The sequence below is a fragment of the Austrofundulus limnaeus genome, unplaced genomic scaffold (assembly GCF_001266775.1).
Source record: "Austrofundulus limnaeus strain Quisiro unplaced genomic scaffold, Austrofundulus_limnaeus-1.0 Scaffold65, whole genome shotgun sequence".
NCBI classification, from domain to species: Eukaryota; Metazoa; Chordata; class Actinopteri; order Cyprinodontiformes; family Rivulidae; genus Austrofundulus; species Austrofundulus limnaeus.
The window spans coordinates 1,089,763-1,109,051 of NW_013952467.1; the positions used below are offsets into that span (position 1 = coordinate 1,089,763).

Consider the following 19,289-nt stretch of genomic DNA (forward strand, 5'->3'; position numbering starts at 1 on the left):
TGATGTTAACTTAGAAACCTGAATAAGAGATATTTTTGTGGATTGTTCACCTTTCTGTTATAGTCTCATGAAGGATTATTTCTACAAACCTCCCTTAAACAAGCTGAGCCTCACCTTCTTGGAGAAGAGCCTGGAGTCTGCTTACAGGATAAGCTACCAGGAGGAGGTGTGTGTGAAATCTGGTGCCCATATGCCAACTGGTGATAAGAGTGCACGCATATGCTTTTATTTTTTACATTTCCATGATTATCTGTTCATGTTGTGAGTCTAAACTGTGACATATTGTCTTTTTTGTGAGTGTGATCTGAAATGAAAATTCTTACAACTGCAGGAAACGTCAGTGCCGTTTAGTGTTTGCAGCTATTGCGTTGCCGTTTTCCTGTATGTGTATGTTTGAGGTGGCATTTTTATTGTTTTGTTTGAGTTTCCCAGTGTCTGACCCTTGTCTGGGAAGCCTGTTAGCACAACGTTATAACCAGACTGGTCAGACTGCGGCAAAGAGAAATCACTGCAGGACCCTCAGTGCAGAAATTGATTGAGTTACAGTGCCCTCTGCTGGTGTAACCTCAAACGTACACTTTGGATGGCATGACTGCAATTCTATGGCAGCAAAAGTAGGATTGACTATAGTGAAGACATTAATAACATTAATTTACTTCTGTTTCTGGTCACCGTTTTTTGTCTCCTCTTCTAGGTGGAAAACCAAGCAGCGGTGCAGACATTTGCCAGTCCGACATTCAGTTCTTTCCTGGATATGCTTCTGTGCTGTTTAGTAGTTTTTGCCCTCTCAATTGCCTGTTTCCTTCGACCACAAGTAACTCAGCAGAGCGTTTCCAGACTGGCTCTTACTCTGACATCTGTAGCTGCAATACTGGAGGCTCTGGCTTTGTTGTTTGCTATACGGTGAGAAACAAGACATAGTCTGTGGGTTTTAACTACCAGGCTCTAAGCCAAATTTAACCAGTGAGACAGGCAAAGTAAAGTTGCCATTACAGTTTTCATAATATTATTATACCTGTCAACACATTTTTACCCCTAATAAAGAGGCTAAAGCCACATTATGAAAATCACAGAGTTGCTTGTATTGGTAAGGGAATTCTGTCAGTGCCACCTGATGTGCTTTCTACATATTAAGAAAAACGGGCAAACGCGTGCAGAAATTGTAACTTATGTACCTTTGCAGACATAAAGATGATGAGTGGGGATAAAAACTTGAAACTAGAGATAGAAACTATCAAGAACATTTAAACTTAAAAGTCTTTCATTTATTTAAGTTACACCTTTCCTTTTTCTTATTTCTCCAGTATGGCTTTCTACCTGGACAGTGTGCTGAGCTGCACTCGGGTGCTGATGAGAGCCGTCTCAGGCTGGGTGATGCGTCACTTAATCGGAGCTGTCCTGGTGTCTCTGCCTGGTGTGGTGGTCCTCTCCCACGTCTCCTGTGACATGCATCTTTCTATTCAGGTGGAATTCAGTTTTATGGATTTTTTTTTGTCAGTCTTTGCTAAAATCGTTGTATGATTGAATTCAGCTAACCGTTGGTGTCATCAGTGTTACTGATTTTTTTTCTAACTTGATTATGATGTTTTTAGACAATTTAATTTGCAGTATCTGTTTCCTTTTTAGTAATATTTTTCTTTTTTCCCCTCAGTACACCATGTTCATCTGTTGTGCGATCATCATAGCTATTATTCAGTATTGTAACTTCTGCCAGCTCAGCTACTGGATGCGCTCAGCAGTGGCTACACTGGTGGGACTCGTGATGCTTGTTTTGCTCTTCAGCTCTCCCTGCAGGTATGACAGACCTAATGAGTTTCTTTAAACATTTATTTAACACACACAAAAACATTTTAGTCAAAGATTTCTTGTAGCTACAGAAGCTACAAGCAACATTTATCTCTAGACATATTTTTGCCCAATGTTTTTCTTAGTAACTGCTATAATTCTTGTGTTGTTGTTGTTGTTTTTTCACAAGGACTGATGCTCAAAACAATGTTGGCAACAGCTCCATCTTTTTGTCTGACAACCCAACAAGTTCTGACCCGCAAACCCACCTAAAAATCCTTGCTCCCGAAGCCTGCGTGGCCTTTTTCCTTCTCCTCCTCCTGGTCTGGTTCCTTAACCGTGAGTTTGAGGTCAGCTACCGTTTGCATTACCATGGCAATGTGGAAGCCGATCAACACCGCATCAAGATTCAGAACATGAGAGACCAGGCCGACTGGCTGCTTCGCAATATAATTCCGATTCATGTGGCCGAGCAACTTAAGGTGACCCAGAGTTACTCTAAGAACCACGACAATGTGGGGGTTATATTTGCCAGTATTGTTAACTTCAGTGAGTTTTATGAAGAAAGCTATGAGGGAGGCAAGGAGTGCTATCGTGTCCTTAATGAGTTAATTGGTGACTTTGACGAGCTCCTACGCAGGCCTATCTTTGCAAACATCGAAAAGATCAAGACGATCGGTGCCACTTACATGGCAGCGGCTGGACTCAACGCTCAGCAGTGCGCAGATGCAGCTCATCCTCACGCACACCTTCGTGCTCTCTTTGAGTTTGCCCTGGAGATGATGCGAGTGGTGGATGACTTCAACAAGAACATGCTTGGCTTTGGCTTCAAGCTCCGCATTGGATTCAATCACGGCCCTCTGACAGCAGGGGTGATCGGAACCACAAAGCTCCTCTACGATATCTGGGGCGACACTGTCAACATTGCAAGCCGCATGGACACGACAGGTGTGGAGTGTCGCGTTCAGGTCAGCGAGGAGAGCTACTGTGTCCTCAGTGGCATGGATTATGAATTTGATTATCGGGGCACAGTTAATGTCAAAGGCAAAGGTCAGATGAAGACTTTCCTTTTCCCAAAAAGCAGTGACAGTGGTCCTGTACCTCAGTACCAGCTCTCTGTCTCGCCTGAGATTCGAGCGCAGGTGGATGGCAGCATTGGGCGCTCTCCCACTGATGAAATTGCTAGCATGGTCCCCACAACGAGCATGATTGCGAGCTGTACCAATACAATGGTACCCAGCGCCAGCGCTGGTTCCTCAAATCTTACAGGTCTCAGTCAAACAAAAGAGGCAGAAATCCATCACAGAAGTCACTCCACAGGAACTTCTTATCCCAGACGATCAGTGTCTCACAGTGGCCTAACATCCATACCTGTAGCCAGTCTTGAAGGACAATCGTCAAATAACAAACAGCTTATCATCTCATCCTCAGTCCAGCAAGATACACCCCGAAATCCAACAAAGTCCTCGAAAGACGTCAAGAAAGACAAACATGAGAATGATAATGACGTCAATGCTGGAGAGTTAACCAGGCTTTAGGCATTTGCTACAATGGCACTTTTCTTATCTGCCTTTGAACCTTTAAGCTATTGTTCCTGCAGGTTGACATGTATACATGCTATAGTTTTGGTCCTACTTAAGGTGGAGGTGGAAGTTTTGAAAGAATATGTGAACTTTTTTTTTTATCAGCCATGATTCAGGTGGTTTGTTGTATAAATATGATAGACTGATTTTATCAAGAGCTTGGTGGACCTCACAAAGGTTGTTAGGCAGGAACACATAAGAAACTGGGAAAATGTTGCAGCTGATGCTGATTTCCCTTCTTGCCTGCTAAAAATCTCACAGTCTCCCATTAACTTACTTGATTATCTTTGCACTTTTAATATTGATTATTTTTTCAAATGTCTTTTAAGTGCCTTTAGAATAGAATAAGATACAAACTAGGCCTTTTTGACTAAGAAAATGGCATAAAGGGAAAATAAGAACACATTTGGGGGGTGGAATATTTGCTTTTCTTACAGCTTTACTTTTTAAAGTGCAGTATGTTTTGCTATGACACTTTTGCCTTTGTGTTCAAGAGTAAATCAAAGTGAAAAGTATTAATATTTGTGGTAAGTTGGAAAAAAAACCCCACTATTCTAACATGGTAAAACCTGCACAAAAACGCTGCAGTGCCTCTGTGTTAAAACCAGAAAATTCCACATGAACGTTCTAGCCAGGACTAATCGATACAGGCAGACAAGTCTGAGCTGTGTGAGTGTATTTCCATAAATGCAGTGTAATGCATCTCTGTGTTTATTGTCTAACTTCAGGCAGGGTTTAAACAGTAGAGGTAGCTGTGAGCTACACAAATGTCTTGTCCAAATTGCAAAATTACACTTATTTGGGGGTAGGTGGGTGGGGGGATGATGAAATCTTGTTTGCTGATGTGGCAGCTTATTCTCTACACACAGATAAAATCTTTGTATTGTCACAACACTTAGGGATGATTTCCTCAGCTATATTTATTCCGCATGCTTGCGACATCATAAGCTTGTAGTATTTGTGCCCTCTGCCCAAACTCCTGACTCTTGTGAGAAATCAAACTATTAAGGAGGATTTCTATGGCTTCTACAATGAACTGGTGTACCTGTGGATTAAAACTATGACTTCAGATGGACTTGAGGAAAAAAAAAACTGCCTAAAGATTGGAAATAATTACGTTGTGTTTTAAAGTAGTTGATAGTTATTTTTTCAAGACGATGATAATCAGTAGAATGTAATTTATTTGCATTTGTTACATGGAATTTGAACTGTTTAAGACCCTGCTCTGTAGTATGTGAACGACAGTAGGCTACTGGATGCAAACAATGTTGACGCTTTTGCTGCCTCAAACTTTCAACTGCATGTAACTTAATGTGATAGCACTGTAAAAGCAAAAATGGTAATTCTTGAGCTTTAATTGTTTTTGGTTTATGTTGAATCATTATAAATGTATCTGCATTTTCTATTGGCAAAAAGGACTGTGTGCTCAAAAGCAAAAAGGTTTACTGTGAAGTCTGCTTGTCTTATTTTGAGTTTTGTTTGAATCTTTTCAAACTGCCATTTCACATTCAGAATTTGTAATACAGCAAAAATTAATATTGCATAAAAAACAATAAGCTTTATCTTTTTTTGTTAATTATATTGTATTTTGTATTTGATATTAAAGAATAGAGGAATGGTATTAGGTTAAAGTTGGAATGTCTTGTACATTTTGATTCAGATTTGATTCAATTTTGTCCTCACTTTAAGTTGATTTAATTTCTTGTAACAATTTATATTTTTGCTTGGGTCACCTTTAATTTTGATAGTTTTTTCTAAGATATATGAGCAGTGCCTTTTCTTGAATTAAATGTAAAATTTCACATTAAAAACATTATTTTGAATCCCTTTTATAATTAGTATTTTTATGTGCATATAGAATGTGCCAAAAGTTTGTCTAAAAATAGTAATAAAGGTTAAAAGGGAAATAACCTCATTTTGCAAATGAGCACACAACCCTTGTAGCAACCCATAATTTGTTACACAACAATAAAGGGAAAATAGTTATCTAATGTAAAGTGCTAGTGGAGGTAGAAATTTGAGTGTCTTAAAAAGCAAACATGAACATACCTTTAATTTTGTCTTTGTAATTTTGATAAGCTTATTCAAATTTTGTGTTTTTGTGATCATACTTTTTCTGTGGACAAGAAAAAAAAAGAATCTCTATACATGTTTGTAGGCAGTTTTTTTGTGTACATGAGCATACAGTTTGAGTTGAATATGCCTAATTAATTGAGTTGTAAGTGACATTCTGAACCAGCAGAAACACACACTGGGAATATGTTGACGCCAAAGAGTGTCATTGCCATCTCTTACAATTTCTTTGCTTATCTTTAAGACTTTTTTGTCTTTTTCATCAGATCTTACACAGTCAAACTGTTAAAATATAATTGCACAAGGGTTTCATTTTTATGTGCTTTATGCTTTTCTATTGTAAACCATCTAAGCATTGTTTATTATTTATATAAATGCATGCATTAGAGTATTAGTTTAAAGAGCTGCAAAACTTCAATGTTGAAATAATACTTATGTTCGCATGTTACCTCTGAGTGTTTGTGAAAGTGTTTTGTGTGTATTTTTTGAGATCCTTGGAAAGATAAGAAATTTTATCGAAACTTTCATTATAGCAAGAAATATAACATGCAAAGGCTTTAATCAATACAAATTTCTTTTTCTTTCTCAACTCACTAAATAAAATGTGGAGACACTAAGTTACATGCTGGTAGGTAGGATTGGACTAGTAATTTCATGTAGAAAACCATTTTATTCCCTTATTTTTGAAAATGTTTTTGTACATAGCTCGCTGATAGGTGAAGTGGAAGTTGTTAAATAAAGATGGTTGCTGGGAATTGATGTCAAATTGAATTTACAGATTGCACACAACACTAAAGTTTTTACCAGCAATAGATTTTAACAAAGTACATAGCTTATGTGCAGATTTTAGTAATTTATTTTACCTTTTTTTAGAGCAAGTAATGTTTTTGACATAAAATTCAACCTTGAGTCATTGGTTGTACCATAATTTGTTTTTATTTGCTAAATAGCATAAAACTTGTAAGAAAAAAAAAGCTTTTCAATCCAAATATTATTTTCCATTAAAAATAAATATAGAACATAGCCTACTGATTTGTCTTTTGAATGAATTTTTATTATTTAAACTTTTGGTCAACAGGATTTTATATGTCTGATAGTGAAAACTATTTAGCTATTATTTAAATTCCATTTCAAATTTACTTTAATGGAAACTACAGGTTAATACAAAGTGAAGAATAAAGCAGTTATGTAGAAGTCATGTTATAAACCGTAAAAAGGCTATAGTTATTTGTAGGATGGTTGTTTATTTAAATCTTCATGTCAGCCATATTAATGGCATATTGTAGCTGATAATGCGCTCAGTTTGTAGCAGGTAGAGCTAAAATGCATGATTTTTTAAAGTTATTGCACCCCTAAAGGCGACTACACGTACGTCCACATGACGCACGGTGGGACACTGGTTTACGTCAGGACGTCAGAGCACGACACCTCCTCTCCTCCCCCCACAGTCTAGCTGGGAAGAAAAAAAAACTTTTTTTTTTTTGTATCGGAGGAATCAACAGCCGCCATCTTGACGCGGCTCAGAATCGGGATTTCGGGGGGAGCACTAATTTTCAAACCTCTCGGAGCCACCCGGACCCGACTCAAACGGCATTTTTCTGGCAGAAAATCGAAGACTGGGTTCTTCCGCTGAGAATGAATCCAATCATGTGAGGGTTACGTGTGTTTTTATCGTCTCGAAAGGCCACTGTATGTTTGATTTCCCTTTTAGACGGCGCCGCTTCTCGCCGTATCTCCGTGCGGAGACGCTGTGTTTTAACGGGAGACAGCGACGAGAAAAATAATCCGCCTCATAGAAAATATTTTCCAAATTTTCTTCTTTTTATTTGAGCCAAAAGTGGATTTTACGGACGTTTGTTTCGACAGCGAAAAAAATGATTCTGTATTTACGTGAAATCGGCGAACTGTGGGCAAAGGGATTCGCTTACACCGTGTGTATTAATTTTTGAATGCCTTTTATTTATTTTTCTTGAACTGAAATAATTTTTAAACGTAGTTATTGAGGATAATTATGTGGGTGTTGGGTGTTGGATTATCATGGGGTGATCTTCGGTGGCGAAGCGTGGCGCTGTTGCCCTTCTTTTGAAGTCATTTTCTTCAGGCAGAATTTCGCTTGTCTGCCATTCAAGAAAAAAAAAAAACTACGTTGTTCTTTCGCACGCAACGTTGGGAAAAAGTTACCTATCATTACAAAGTAGAGACTGACGATTTGGACAGCCTGGTTTATTTTTATTTTTTATTTTTCTGAATCTTCATCCATTCATAATATTCACCGAACAGGATGGCTGAAAATCTCCTGGATGCGGGACCCCCCACTGCAAAGCGACCCAAGCTCAATTCACCCCTCTCAGGATCAGATGGACCAGGTAAGGACAGAAAACAGCTTCACAAACGCACCAAATATCCAAAAACTGCACACCGAGTTCTCCTGCTAAGAAAGAGAAAGGGAAAAAAAAGTTGCAGTAAAATTTCACCCATCAGGCACTTCAGCGGGATGCAGAAATATTACAGAAAATATGTACAGTAGGTTCCTAAATGAGTCATTCTTGATGAGTCAAGACTTTTATGAAAATTAGTTAGAAAAGCAAAAGAGTCAAACTGGGTGTCAGCCAGGACTTCAACTGTAAAACAGGCAAACATTCAGCTTGAGTTTTAGTTTTGCAAGAGTAAAATTGCATTTAAAAGTCATTCATTAAATATCACGTTAGTTGAATGGTAACTATCACTTTAGGATATATAAAAATATTTTTTTATTTTTGATCTTTGCTATTTCTTAGCCTGGTTACATGTTAGATTTATAGAAGTGTAAAACCCTCTAGACCAGTGTTTCCCAAAGTTGGGGTCGGGACCCAAAGTGGGGTCCTGAAACATCAAGGTGGGGTCCTGAAAAGATTTTCTGAATTAATGAAATTTTTGCCTTAGTTGTTACAAAGGAGTGAGGTTAGTATATTTAAAATGGATAAATGTAGTATAAAAAATATTGTTACTACTGTATGTCCATGTTTTGTTGACCTGATACAAATGTTTATCATCAAAAATAGCTGGGGGCACAGGTCTCTGCTACTGTTATTTTGTGGGTCAAAAGCTGAAAAGTTTGGGAACCACTGCACTTTGGTTCCCAAAGTTGGGCTTGGGACCCAATTATGGGTCATGAAGCACCTTGGATAATCTCCAGAAATAAATTTAAAGGGTAATAAAATAATTGCTGATGTAATATTTTTCCTAAAAACACAAAATAAATAAAAAATAAGTATTTATATTTGTGTATAAGCTGTTTAGATTGTCAAAAAGCCTGTGTATTTAGGGTTATTAACAAAGTTTGTGTACTCAGACCAGTAATATTTGGGGTCACAAGTTTTTGCCATGGATATTTTGTGGGTCAGAAGACAAAAAGTTTGGGAACCACTGCTCTAGACCAGTGGATCTTAACTGGTTTGGCTATGGGACCTACCATTACCAAGCAATGACAGCCTCAACCTAAATCGAAGAAACTATCAACTTTGCAAGTTCCTCCAGTGTAAGGAAAATCCAGTTAGAACCTGAGATGGTAGACTAGTGTCAACACAAAAACTACAGGTTTAATGATAAAACAACATGGCGAGCAAGAGGTAGTTTCATCAACACTCAAAACGTGTAGCTTTAGCTGACTCATTGAATGCAAAACGAAAACGATGTGATAAAATCATTAAGTTACTCCTTTAAGCGTTAAATATAAGACTGGCATTACAATCAGAATACTTTGCCCAGACAAAGGCCTGTGGCCCACCAGTTGAGAATCATTGTTCCAGATGAAATTTTTTTGCATGAGCCAAAAACCACATATTATTTAAAAAAATCTGTGTTTTGAATTTAATGAGTTGTGTGGGATTTTGTCACTTATTCATTGATATCTATGGTCTGTACAATTTCAACAGATGCATTTGAACCTGTGCAGCTTGATAAAATGATAGTTGTCTCAAGCTGATCTTCATTTAAATAGGTGTTTGAGTTTAAAGTTGCCCTACAAGAAAAAATGGGAGGTGTGATAACTGGTTTAAATATGTATAAACTTATCGTTTCTAATCTATTGTAAATAAGGGCAAAAAAAAAAACTAAAACAAACAAAAAAAACAAATAAAAATTAATGGCCGACCATGGCAAAACTAATATTGCAAGTTTGCCCTAGGGGTCTCTGTCTTCACTTGCTCAACCTGCAGAGCTCCTTTGCTTTTTTATGTTTTGCAAAAGAGAAATTGACAATATTTGACATGTTTTGCATTTCACTGGGGATATCTTGTTTGATTACTTAACTTCTAAGCTGATGGAAGGCCATTGTTTTACATTGAAGTTATTAGTGTTTAATAATTTCTAAGTGCCATCTTCTAATTTCTGTTTTAAGTAGCTGCCATTGAAATATAATTGGACAAATATGTTTTGCTTTTAAAAACAGTTTTAATAGTTTTAAAACTTGGTTAATATATTTACAAAGTCTGCAGCTTTTCTCTTCAAAAATGTATTCTTTAAGGCTCTCGTAAACCTTTTATAAACTTCTTGCTATAGACAAAGGACACACTTTAATATTTTTGTTTTTCAATGAGTTGCAACATCTTTGAATGAATTCAAAGTGTGTTTGTTCACAAGTCAGAATGTGATTACTGTAATAAAACTCCTAAGTTCACGCAACATTTGTGTAGAAAATACAGCCTGCCACTTCTGTCAACTAAGAACAGTTAAAGCTACAGTTTACATAGATTTACCAAAACTGGACAGTAAGACGTTGGAAAAGCGTTGCCTGCTCTGAGTCTCAATCCACTGAATTCCAGTGGTCTCCACTCAGTCCATTCAAGTACTTTTGGGATGTGATGGAACAGGAGATTCACATTATGGATGTTCTTTTGACACATCGGCAGCAAATCTGTGTGACAGTATCATGTCAATATCGAGCAAAGTTCCTGAGAAAGTTTTCCAACATTGTGTTGAATCTATGTCACAAAGAAGTTTGTAAAGGCAATGGGATCCAACCTGATACCTGCAAGGTGTACCTAATAAAGTAGCTGGTAGGTGCGGCAGTCTGAAGTGAATGTGCATGCATATTTTTTTTTACACAAAATACCTCAGGGAGCTGTTTCTATATGACAAATATTTACTGCTCAAACAAATGGTTTCAGGTTATATTAAAGGTGAACTCTACATACCTGTCAGACTTCAGCACCTTGCAACAATAAAAACAAAAGGCTGTAGCAGGTTGTTACAAGCATCAAGCTGAGAGGTATGAATTCAAAGTTAGTTTTTCTTATAGTAAGGAAAAGTCTTTATTATTATTATTTTTTGTAAGGAAAAGTCTTTATGAATGTTATTAGTGCTGGGCGGTCTGACCAAAATTTTATATCACGGTATTTTCAACATTTACACTGGTTTCACGGTATAGCACGGTATTTTTCTTTTCATCACAGGTCAGCTGATAATAAAATGTACAAACACCGCTTATTAACTTTTTTCTTTTACTGTACCTCTGTCTGTGCTGCTGTTTCCCTCCTCTAAACGTCTGTTCTTCTCCTCATGGTTGGAGACAGTAGTAATGCATTTTGGTCCGGTCGTGAATGAGGAGGGTTAAGAAAAGATTATTATCGGGTCTGTTGTTTTATGTTATTTAATAAAAATTAACAGCACGACTCACCTTGCACACCAGTCAATCAGTTTCACTTACAAACTACGGCTTTTCACAATAGAAGTACACTTAAGTCTCCATGCGTCTCCACGTCTCCATATTAAAGTCACGTGTTATATCTAACCATGCACGTCACTGAAGAGGTGTTTACTAGATTCAGCGATGATGAAAACGGGATGTTTTTTTTTACGTCAGCCAATATAAGAAGCGGAATCGCCAGCCACCGCTGCAACAATAACATTAGCATGCTAACGCATATTAGCGGTGCAGCGAGGAAAAGTGTCCCCCGGGAAACAGCGGCCACGACGAAACGTTCCACACGTTTTGAGGCTATTTAGGTATGTCGGTATTCAGAAAATTCATATCACAACAAAAATAAACTATTTGGTACGAACTGGTATACCGCCTAGCACTAATGTTAATGTTTTTTTAATATATTTTTTGTTTGTTTATGGAATTTATATTTGCTATGACCCTGTATGTGGTCTTAATAGGGCTGGGCCATATCATATCATCGGCTACGTTCACAGTGCATGTCTTAATGCTCATTTCCAATTTTTTTAAAAAATCCGAGCTTTTGGTGTGAACATTCACATTACATTTTAAATGTGACCTGCATCAGACTCCTGTGTGAACGCCACACAGCGCTGATGGGACACGCATGGACAGTAAAAGACGTCCCGTCTCATCAGCCGGCTTGTTTGTTTACAGAGCTAGCCTAGCATGGATGCTACTTTTTGCACGTCGACTCTGAAGTTGTTTTAATCAGAGCCGATTAAATAATTATCTGACATGCTTGTTTAGTTCAGTGTTTATATCTGAACCTGCCCCTGACCGGGATGCTCCTGTGAAGCTTTTTATTTTTGAACGAATGAGCTGGAAAAAAGTATTGACCTAGTAACTTTAGGATTTATACGCTCTGCGACCCAGGCTGGACGTCATTATTATCATACTTTCTGCATTGAAAATTAAAAGTAAAAAGACAAAGCAACTGGACTTGTGTTTTCGACCTATAAACACATGGAGCTACAGATTTAAACAGCGTGACCTGAGGTTAGTGTCTTATCGATCCTTCACCCCCACCTCCCTGATGAAAAAGTCAGATGGAATGTGACATGAGCGTTCACACTGCAGTCACTTTGAAAACATCAGATATGTATCCGATTTAAAACCACATACTGAAATGGCCTGGGTCGGATTTGAAAAAAATATAATTTGTTGCGTTCAGACTGTCATAAAAAATCAGATATGGGTCATATGGGGCAAAAAAAATCGGATTTGGGTCGGATTTGCCTGCATTGTGAACGTAGCCATTCACGATAATACCGGTAAAAATAGCTTGCCCAGGAAAATAAATTATATTATCACATGCTAATTTCATGACCCACGTCATTTTTCCCATGTCGGAGAACCTGCTTGTTTTCTGTTGTGGAGACCGCAACAGAAAAATTCTGATACACGTTTAAACAGACACTGCTTTCAACAAATCAAACGAACCCCCACAGCTTTATCCAATCAGAGCAGAGCAGGGCGGGTTTTTCTGATGTCAGTGTAGCAGTCTGCAGGATAAACACCGGTCAGCCTGCAGCTCTTCTCCTGAGTGAGCAAACCCCATCCTCCACACTTCACTCCCGAGCTACGCAAGACATTGGTATCTAAAATCTAACACACTATAAGTTTATGTGTCCAGAGCATCGTTATCTAACAGATGTCCAACTTTGCTCGCGTGACCAAACTCCTCTCCTCGACAGCGCTGTTACGGGAGCGCGCCGAGGTGCACACAGGCTGAGTTGTTCTGAGAGAGACACTGTTTCAGCTCTTCCAAAATAGTGATGAACATTTGTTTGCCCCAGTATAGAAAAGATGAGTCTCCACTTAGCGTTAGGCACCACCCCTCACCCCGCAAAAAACGAACAAAACAAACAAACAAACAAAAAAACCTCTTATGTTCTTTTAGTAGTTTATTTTTTGTAGCTTATCTTGTATTTAGAACCATACTTTGACTGAACTGCTCTGTGATTCAATAAATGGTCAGATATGAAGAATAAATAGTATTAAATGATTACATGCTCTCTAAATGATACCTTTTAAAATATATTTTAATTGAGAAATCAGTCAGTCTAACAAATAAAACATGTAAAGTTATTTTGTGAAGTACAAAAGACATATCTGGTATATTTTAAAAAATATACCAAACTGTTAACTTTGACTAAAAACATGGACACTGTGTATAGTGTTATGATTAGACTAAAGCATGTACTTGTGTGTGGTGGGGGTTGGTAGTAAGTTTTATTGTGCATTTATCGTTATTGAGGTAAACTGGTCAATATAGTGTGATATTGATTTTAGGCCATATCGCCCAATCCAAGGTCTTAGTAGTGGAGGGGTTATTTTGTGGGTTCAAAAAGTTTAACGAAATGGCCACACAGACCTGTCCGCCTTTATCCTCTCTCTGGTCATTCATAAATCACAGAATGAACCGACCTCTTCCTGCTCAGACGTAAGTATTCAAAAATGAAGCGGGCAGTATGGAACCAAAAAAGAGGGATGCAGCTGTAACTCAGCTGGACTGAAGTGGAGCGGGATACGTTAAATATCTTTTACAAAACCTACAGAATTAACTTAGTTTAGTGACCCTCTTTGTGGTTAACCTTTTTAAGCTTACTACAAAATTGCTGTTCGTCATTGTCACTATTCCCTTGGTAATATACCTATTTGGTGTTTTAATTCAGCAAGTCGCACCCTGTCCTCATGTAACTGAGTGGTGGCATAGTGTTTTTTTGTTTCAACATGTTGGCTGGCCTGGCTCTGATACTACCTCACTCTTAAGCACAGAGGCGGGCTCTTTTCAAGAGGTGGGCTTCTTCTGAATGGACTGAGGCAGCCGGAACATGTCTCAATCCTCTACTGAGGCATCTTGTGAATGAGCCTAACTTCCCTCCAACAGACATAGCCTCTTGAGATATTGTGTTCAACCTTTTGTTTTAGTTACCATAATGTTGATGGAAAGAAAACTGTTTTATATTGTATTGTTTTGCAAAATACAATATTTAGTTTCTGTAAGATCTGAAAGATTCTGTAGTCAATATCTTTTGTAGATTATGATGATTATGGATGCGTCAATTTTTTTCTAAAACCTCTGAAACAGTCAAATTATGAGTTGCCTAGTCACTAGGGTTGGGCAATATTGGTAAAAAAATTATCACGATTAATTGAGGTATTTAGCTGATAACGATTAATTTGACGATTAATCCCCTGGAGTCCTTGGACAATGTTACGTCCTAGTCAAATGACCAATTTAGTGGGAAAGATTTGCTCTTCATACAAATCTGTTCCAAATTGTGTCAAAATTACAGACTTCAGGTTATACATCAAATTTTAAATGGTGTTAATAGATAAATGAATTACAAAACCTTTTTTTTTAATGTTCGTCATATTTGAAGTAGAGAGGAGCACCGAGTCCGGACTCTGCCTGGTGGCATTAATCGTATTAATCGTCATGTGCCAAAAAGTAATCGATTTTTGGTGATTAATTGCACACGATACGATTATGCCCAACTCTACTAGTCACACATCTCTACAAATAAGAATCTTTATATGAAAAGTTTGAAAATCAAACTAATAAATCGGCTGTCCAATTATCTATTTTGATAGAGAGAAATGTTTTATTTAATGGCTAAAAAAGTGGATGTTTCTTTTGTCCCATTTAGGGCCTAATGTGCAACTAGAATTATTTTTTTTAATTAAATTGATTTCTGTAAATCTTTTCAGGACCACCCTTTTTGGTGAGCCTCATCAGAAAATGCAGACCAAGGCCACAACATTGGCTACATTCATGTGCAATTGTCATTTGTTATTTTTTTCTAATTCTTATCAGCTTAATGCCACAATTAATCATTATAAAATTTTTTGCCAATAACGCCCAACCCACATTTTTATATTTTGTTTTAAGCCATCATACAAAAGTTATCTCCAACAATCGTAGTGTGTTCTGTGCAGGAACAAACTTTAAATTTGTCTATAAACTTTTGTTTTTGTTTCTCAAATACAAATTTTGTTTTCATATCAGACAAAAGATTTTAGTTTCTTTGCAAGTTGCACATATTTCTTATTGAATGAGGGAAAAAAGGGCTGAAAAGCTTAATGTTGTGGCCTACTTAAATTTAGATTTGTTTACAAATGAAACAACACAAATGAAGTAAATTCAGTTGTGTTGTTTTTAGTTGTAAATATTTACAACATAATGTAATTTCCCAACGTAGCTGTTGCCTGAGATCCTTTCTACCCAGTTATTTTGTCTTAATTTGTCAAGAGTTGTTACTCATTTTCATTGTTGGCAATAAGACAGTTAGCAAAGATGTCTTTTTTTTCCTGATGCAGCCAACCTCATGCAGAGCTGTTGCTCACAGACAGATTAGCAATCTTTGATGTTTATGTTAATGTGTGACAGTTTTTTTTATGGTGCTTCAGTCTCATGTCAGGATGTTTGTGCCCGTGGCCACAGGCCAGTGTCAGGCTTGCATTCATTTGTCTGGCTGAATGGGCGCGTCAGCACTGCAGTTAAGAGGCAGCTACGCTCTAGTGTTGCTACTCACCTAGTGAGCCACCACCTTCAACGTTTGGCCTTGTGTATGAGAACCGTGGTGAGCATTTCTCAATATGAAACTTGAAGGTTAGCTGTTCATTTCCCAAAAACAACCAAGTTGTTCATTTTGTCTTTGTCAAACCAACAAAAAATTGCCAATCAAAACTTTGGATCTTCTGGTTAACATCTTTGCTGAGGTGGAACTGAAAGAGGGGGAAGGGTGGTTGAAACTGGATGCTACCTAGCTATTATTTGTCTCTTTGCTGCTCTTTTATTCTTAACCTTTGTATTTGAAATATCTGTTTAAAATAAATCGCATTCAAACATGATTTCAGTAGATACATTTATTGTAGTCTTACTGTCATCCGCAAAAATGATAAGAAGCCCATTTTCATTTGCTCTGGTTATATATTACCCTTTATGTGTTGTTTTTTTTTAACAGTAGTTTTAACAAACGGGACTTAAAAATTTCCAGCCTGACAGTGGTTACCAAAAAGTCCAAGAAACCTAATACACCTGATACAGTTGCTAACAGTTTGGGGGTGTAGATAAATTTGTTGTTTTTGCTCTACATACATTTCTTTAATTTCTATAAACTACATAAGCTTTGAAAATACTTTATGAAGCCTGACACAAAAATAATAAATTACACTGGCTTGAATAGAGGATGTAGTTAACGATTGTGCAGCTGCAGTAGCTGTGCTTGTTTTGTTTTCACAATCTCCGGTCTTGGTCTGTCAGTAACTTTTTCCCCTCCGTAAGTTTTATAAGCTTCCTAAGTGGTAGAGGGAGTGATCACGATTCTTTTATCAAGCCAGAAGAAGACACTTAAAGAATAAATTGCACCAGCTTGGATAGAGGAGGTGGGTAGTGATTGTACAACTACAGTAGCTGCTGTTGTGTTCACAATCTCCAGTCCTGCTCCATTCGTATCTTTCTTTTCATCTTTGTAAATTTTTTAAGCTTGTGTAAAATTTCAAGGGTGGGGGTGTCTGGCTTAAAGTTTTGACGCCCTCCAAAATTCTGCTACCTAAATACCTGCTGGAGGTAACTTAGAACGTGGTGTGTATGAGTTTTAAATAATTTTACACAAATTTTGTGGGAATATTGGAGAATTAGGTTCAGACTGTATCAGCAGATAATTTCATTCATGCATTAAACGAGACTATATAAAGATTCTTGCTAATCACTGGAAATACCAGCTTTTGGAAGGCATGCATGGTTATTATTATATTATTATTTTAATTTCTATTATCCTTTTAAATTTTGGATTTCCAGATGGTCATTAACATGAAGAAGTTTCTATCTGTGTTGGTTGAAATGAGGCTATTACACAGTTGCACAATGTCCAGTTTTTTGTGTTTGAGGCTTCCTTATGCAAAAGTCGTCTCAGCAAGCAAACTTGCAGGAAAGATTTAGCTTAGTGATACGTCAGATGTCCTCCCTGACACACATGCTTGAAATTGCATCATTTTTTGCCATTGTGTGTTATAATTGTGCTAAATTTGTTGTCATCACAGCTCATAAATACTTTTTTCTTGTATTTAGTTGGTACTTAGTTTTCAGTAAATGTAATGATCGTTTGAGTGTATAGTAGCATTTTCACTCCTTCTGTTTTACAGTTTTATCTTTTCCATCTCTACCGCATTTCTCTTGCCCTGGTAAGTCGGGACGATTTTTCTGCACAACATCCTGGCATTAAAAGAGTGTTAAAAGATTTTACTGGGATGCTGCTGTTTGTTGTAAATTAACAACAATTAACTGTCTTTGTTACAGATATTTTGAGTGGACATTAATGACTAATATATTAATGTGCATTTTCAATATCAGTCTTATTTTGTAATCTAATTAGACTGAACACTTGACCATTATCATACAAATTTAAACCCTACATTCACCATCCTAAAAGTTAATTTTTTCATGAGTAAGCTTTTTCTCATTAGTTTTGTGTTGTGTGTATTTTCATTTGAAGCAGATATTGTGATGTTTAACTCATTCAAGGTAGACTTAAGATCATTTTCTAGGTTGTCCAGTGGATAACCTCTTGACAAAATCTAGTTGTCTGCAACATTTTCAATAAAACAACAAAAAACCTCAAGACAAAATTAATTAAATATATGTATCCAAGTGTTCTCAGTCAGCCATCTTGACTTAGTCCATGGGCTAGGGTGGCTCACAGGGCACCCCCACTACTGAACTTCTCTGGTATTTTCATGTACCCTAGGGTCCACTCTTTCAGAAAGTGCATGTTAACAGAAAAAAAGTTGGGTCTCACTGCCCCCCAGGGACCCCTTTTTGACCACACCCCTTTTCTATTGTGACCATCAAAATTAGGGGTACAGAAAACTTAAATGCCAATAACTTTGCTATAAACCAACCAAATTTTACAAACAAGGTATCAGTAAATTCGTATTGATTAGTTCTTCGATTTACATGACATTTCATTAAGCAAATATGTGCTCGATGATGTCATCGGGGTCAAAATGTCACATCCTCAAAAGAAGATGAAAATTTTCATCTGTACCCCTAATTTTGATGGTCCAGCGGACAACCTGTTGATAAAAACTGGTTGTCCGCAAAACATTTTGGTTGTCCAAAAGAATCTCAAGGAAAATGTAATTTAACAAGTAAATTATCTGTAGACAAAGTTTATTATACATAATTTGTTCTCAGTCAGCCAGGTTGACAGGAGCTGCATGAATAAAATTTCCTCATTCTCTTCTTTGAAATAGAGTTCAACATTCATAAGCTTCTTTCTGCTCATAGGTCAAACATTTTCACTTAAATAGGAGTATACTGTGTACATGACCTTATTAAAAGTTACAGTTTAGTGTTCTGTTTGGTTTTACCAAGTTTTTTTCTCATTTTCATTTTTACAAATGATGGACACGCGCAGCAGAGAATTTTAATCAAGTTCTTTTTTTCTTGGTTGTCCACCGGACAACCAGGAGACAGGATCTGGTTGTCCGAAATAAAAATAGGTTGTCTCGGACAACCTAAACAATGGTTATGTCTACCCCTGCTTAATATTTAACATTTTTATTTTAACCTCTTAAGCCCCAATGGGTTTTCTTGATGTTATTGCTCAAAATACCATGTTGAAATGGTAATGAGTGTATCTCCAGAATTTATAAACTCTAAAAAATCTTAGGATGAAATTAAATCTAAATTTTGGGAGATTTCATCAGAAGTGTAAGTATTAAAACAGCTGCTGTGGTTTTTAGAGATATTGGGGATGGAACATACTTTTTTTTTTCACTCTCACCTGAATAATTTTTTCATTGGACAGTATAAAACCTATTTAAAACCATAATGAAGTAGGCTAAAAAAAAAACTCCTGGAAACCATAAATCCACTTGTGGACTTTACCTGTGCAAAGATTCATGCTGCTAAAATTAACTGGAGCAAAGTTAGAGGTTTTAGTAAAAAAAATTTTTTTTTGAATATTGTCATTCTGCACAGGACGGACCATGATGGTGACATTAATAAATGTTAAGAAATTTTAAGTTTTTACGTTTAAAAGTTATTTATTTTTTCTTACCTGACTTAAAAGACTTGTTATTGAATGCTTGTTTTTTGAAAAGTTATCCAAACATTTATTTGTCAACATTTATAT

At 36.9% G+C, this 19,289-nt stretch overlaps 2 protein-coding genes across 2 annotated transcripts in view; both read left to right on the top strand.

The window, feature by feature from the left end:
* Positions 1-6,196, top strand: part of adcy9 (adenylate cyclase 9) — a 30,290-nt gene extending 24,094 nt beyond the window's left edge. The window contains exons 5-9 of the mRNA XM_014010095.1: positions 64-166; positions 695-903; positions 1,305-1,464; positions 1,652-1,794; positions 1,976-6,196. Coding sequence (XP_013865549.1) covers positions 64-166; positions 695-903; positions 1,305-1,464; positions 1,652-1,794; positions 1,976-3,323 — 1,963 coding nt within the window. The 3' untranslated portion in view covers positions 3,324-6,196. The remainder of the gene's footprint in view (positions 1-63; positions 167-694; positions 904-1,304; positions 1,465-1,651; positions 1,795-1,975) is intronic.
* Positions 6,197-6,915: 719 nt separating this feature from the next.
* Positions 6,916-19,289, top strand: part of crebbpb (CREB binding lysine acetyltransferase b) — a 46,390-nt gene continuing 34,016 nt past the window's right edge. Inside the window, exons 1-2 of the mRNA XM_014010094.1 lie at positions 6,916-7,090; positions 7,722-7,807. Of these exons, the coding sequence (XP_013865548.1) occupies positions 7,077-7,090; positions 7,722-7,807 (100 nt within the window). The 5' untranslated portion in view covers positions 6,916-7,076. The remainder of the gene's footprint in view (positions 7,091-7,721; positions 7,808-19,289) is intronic.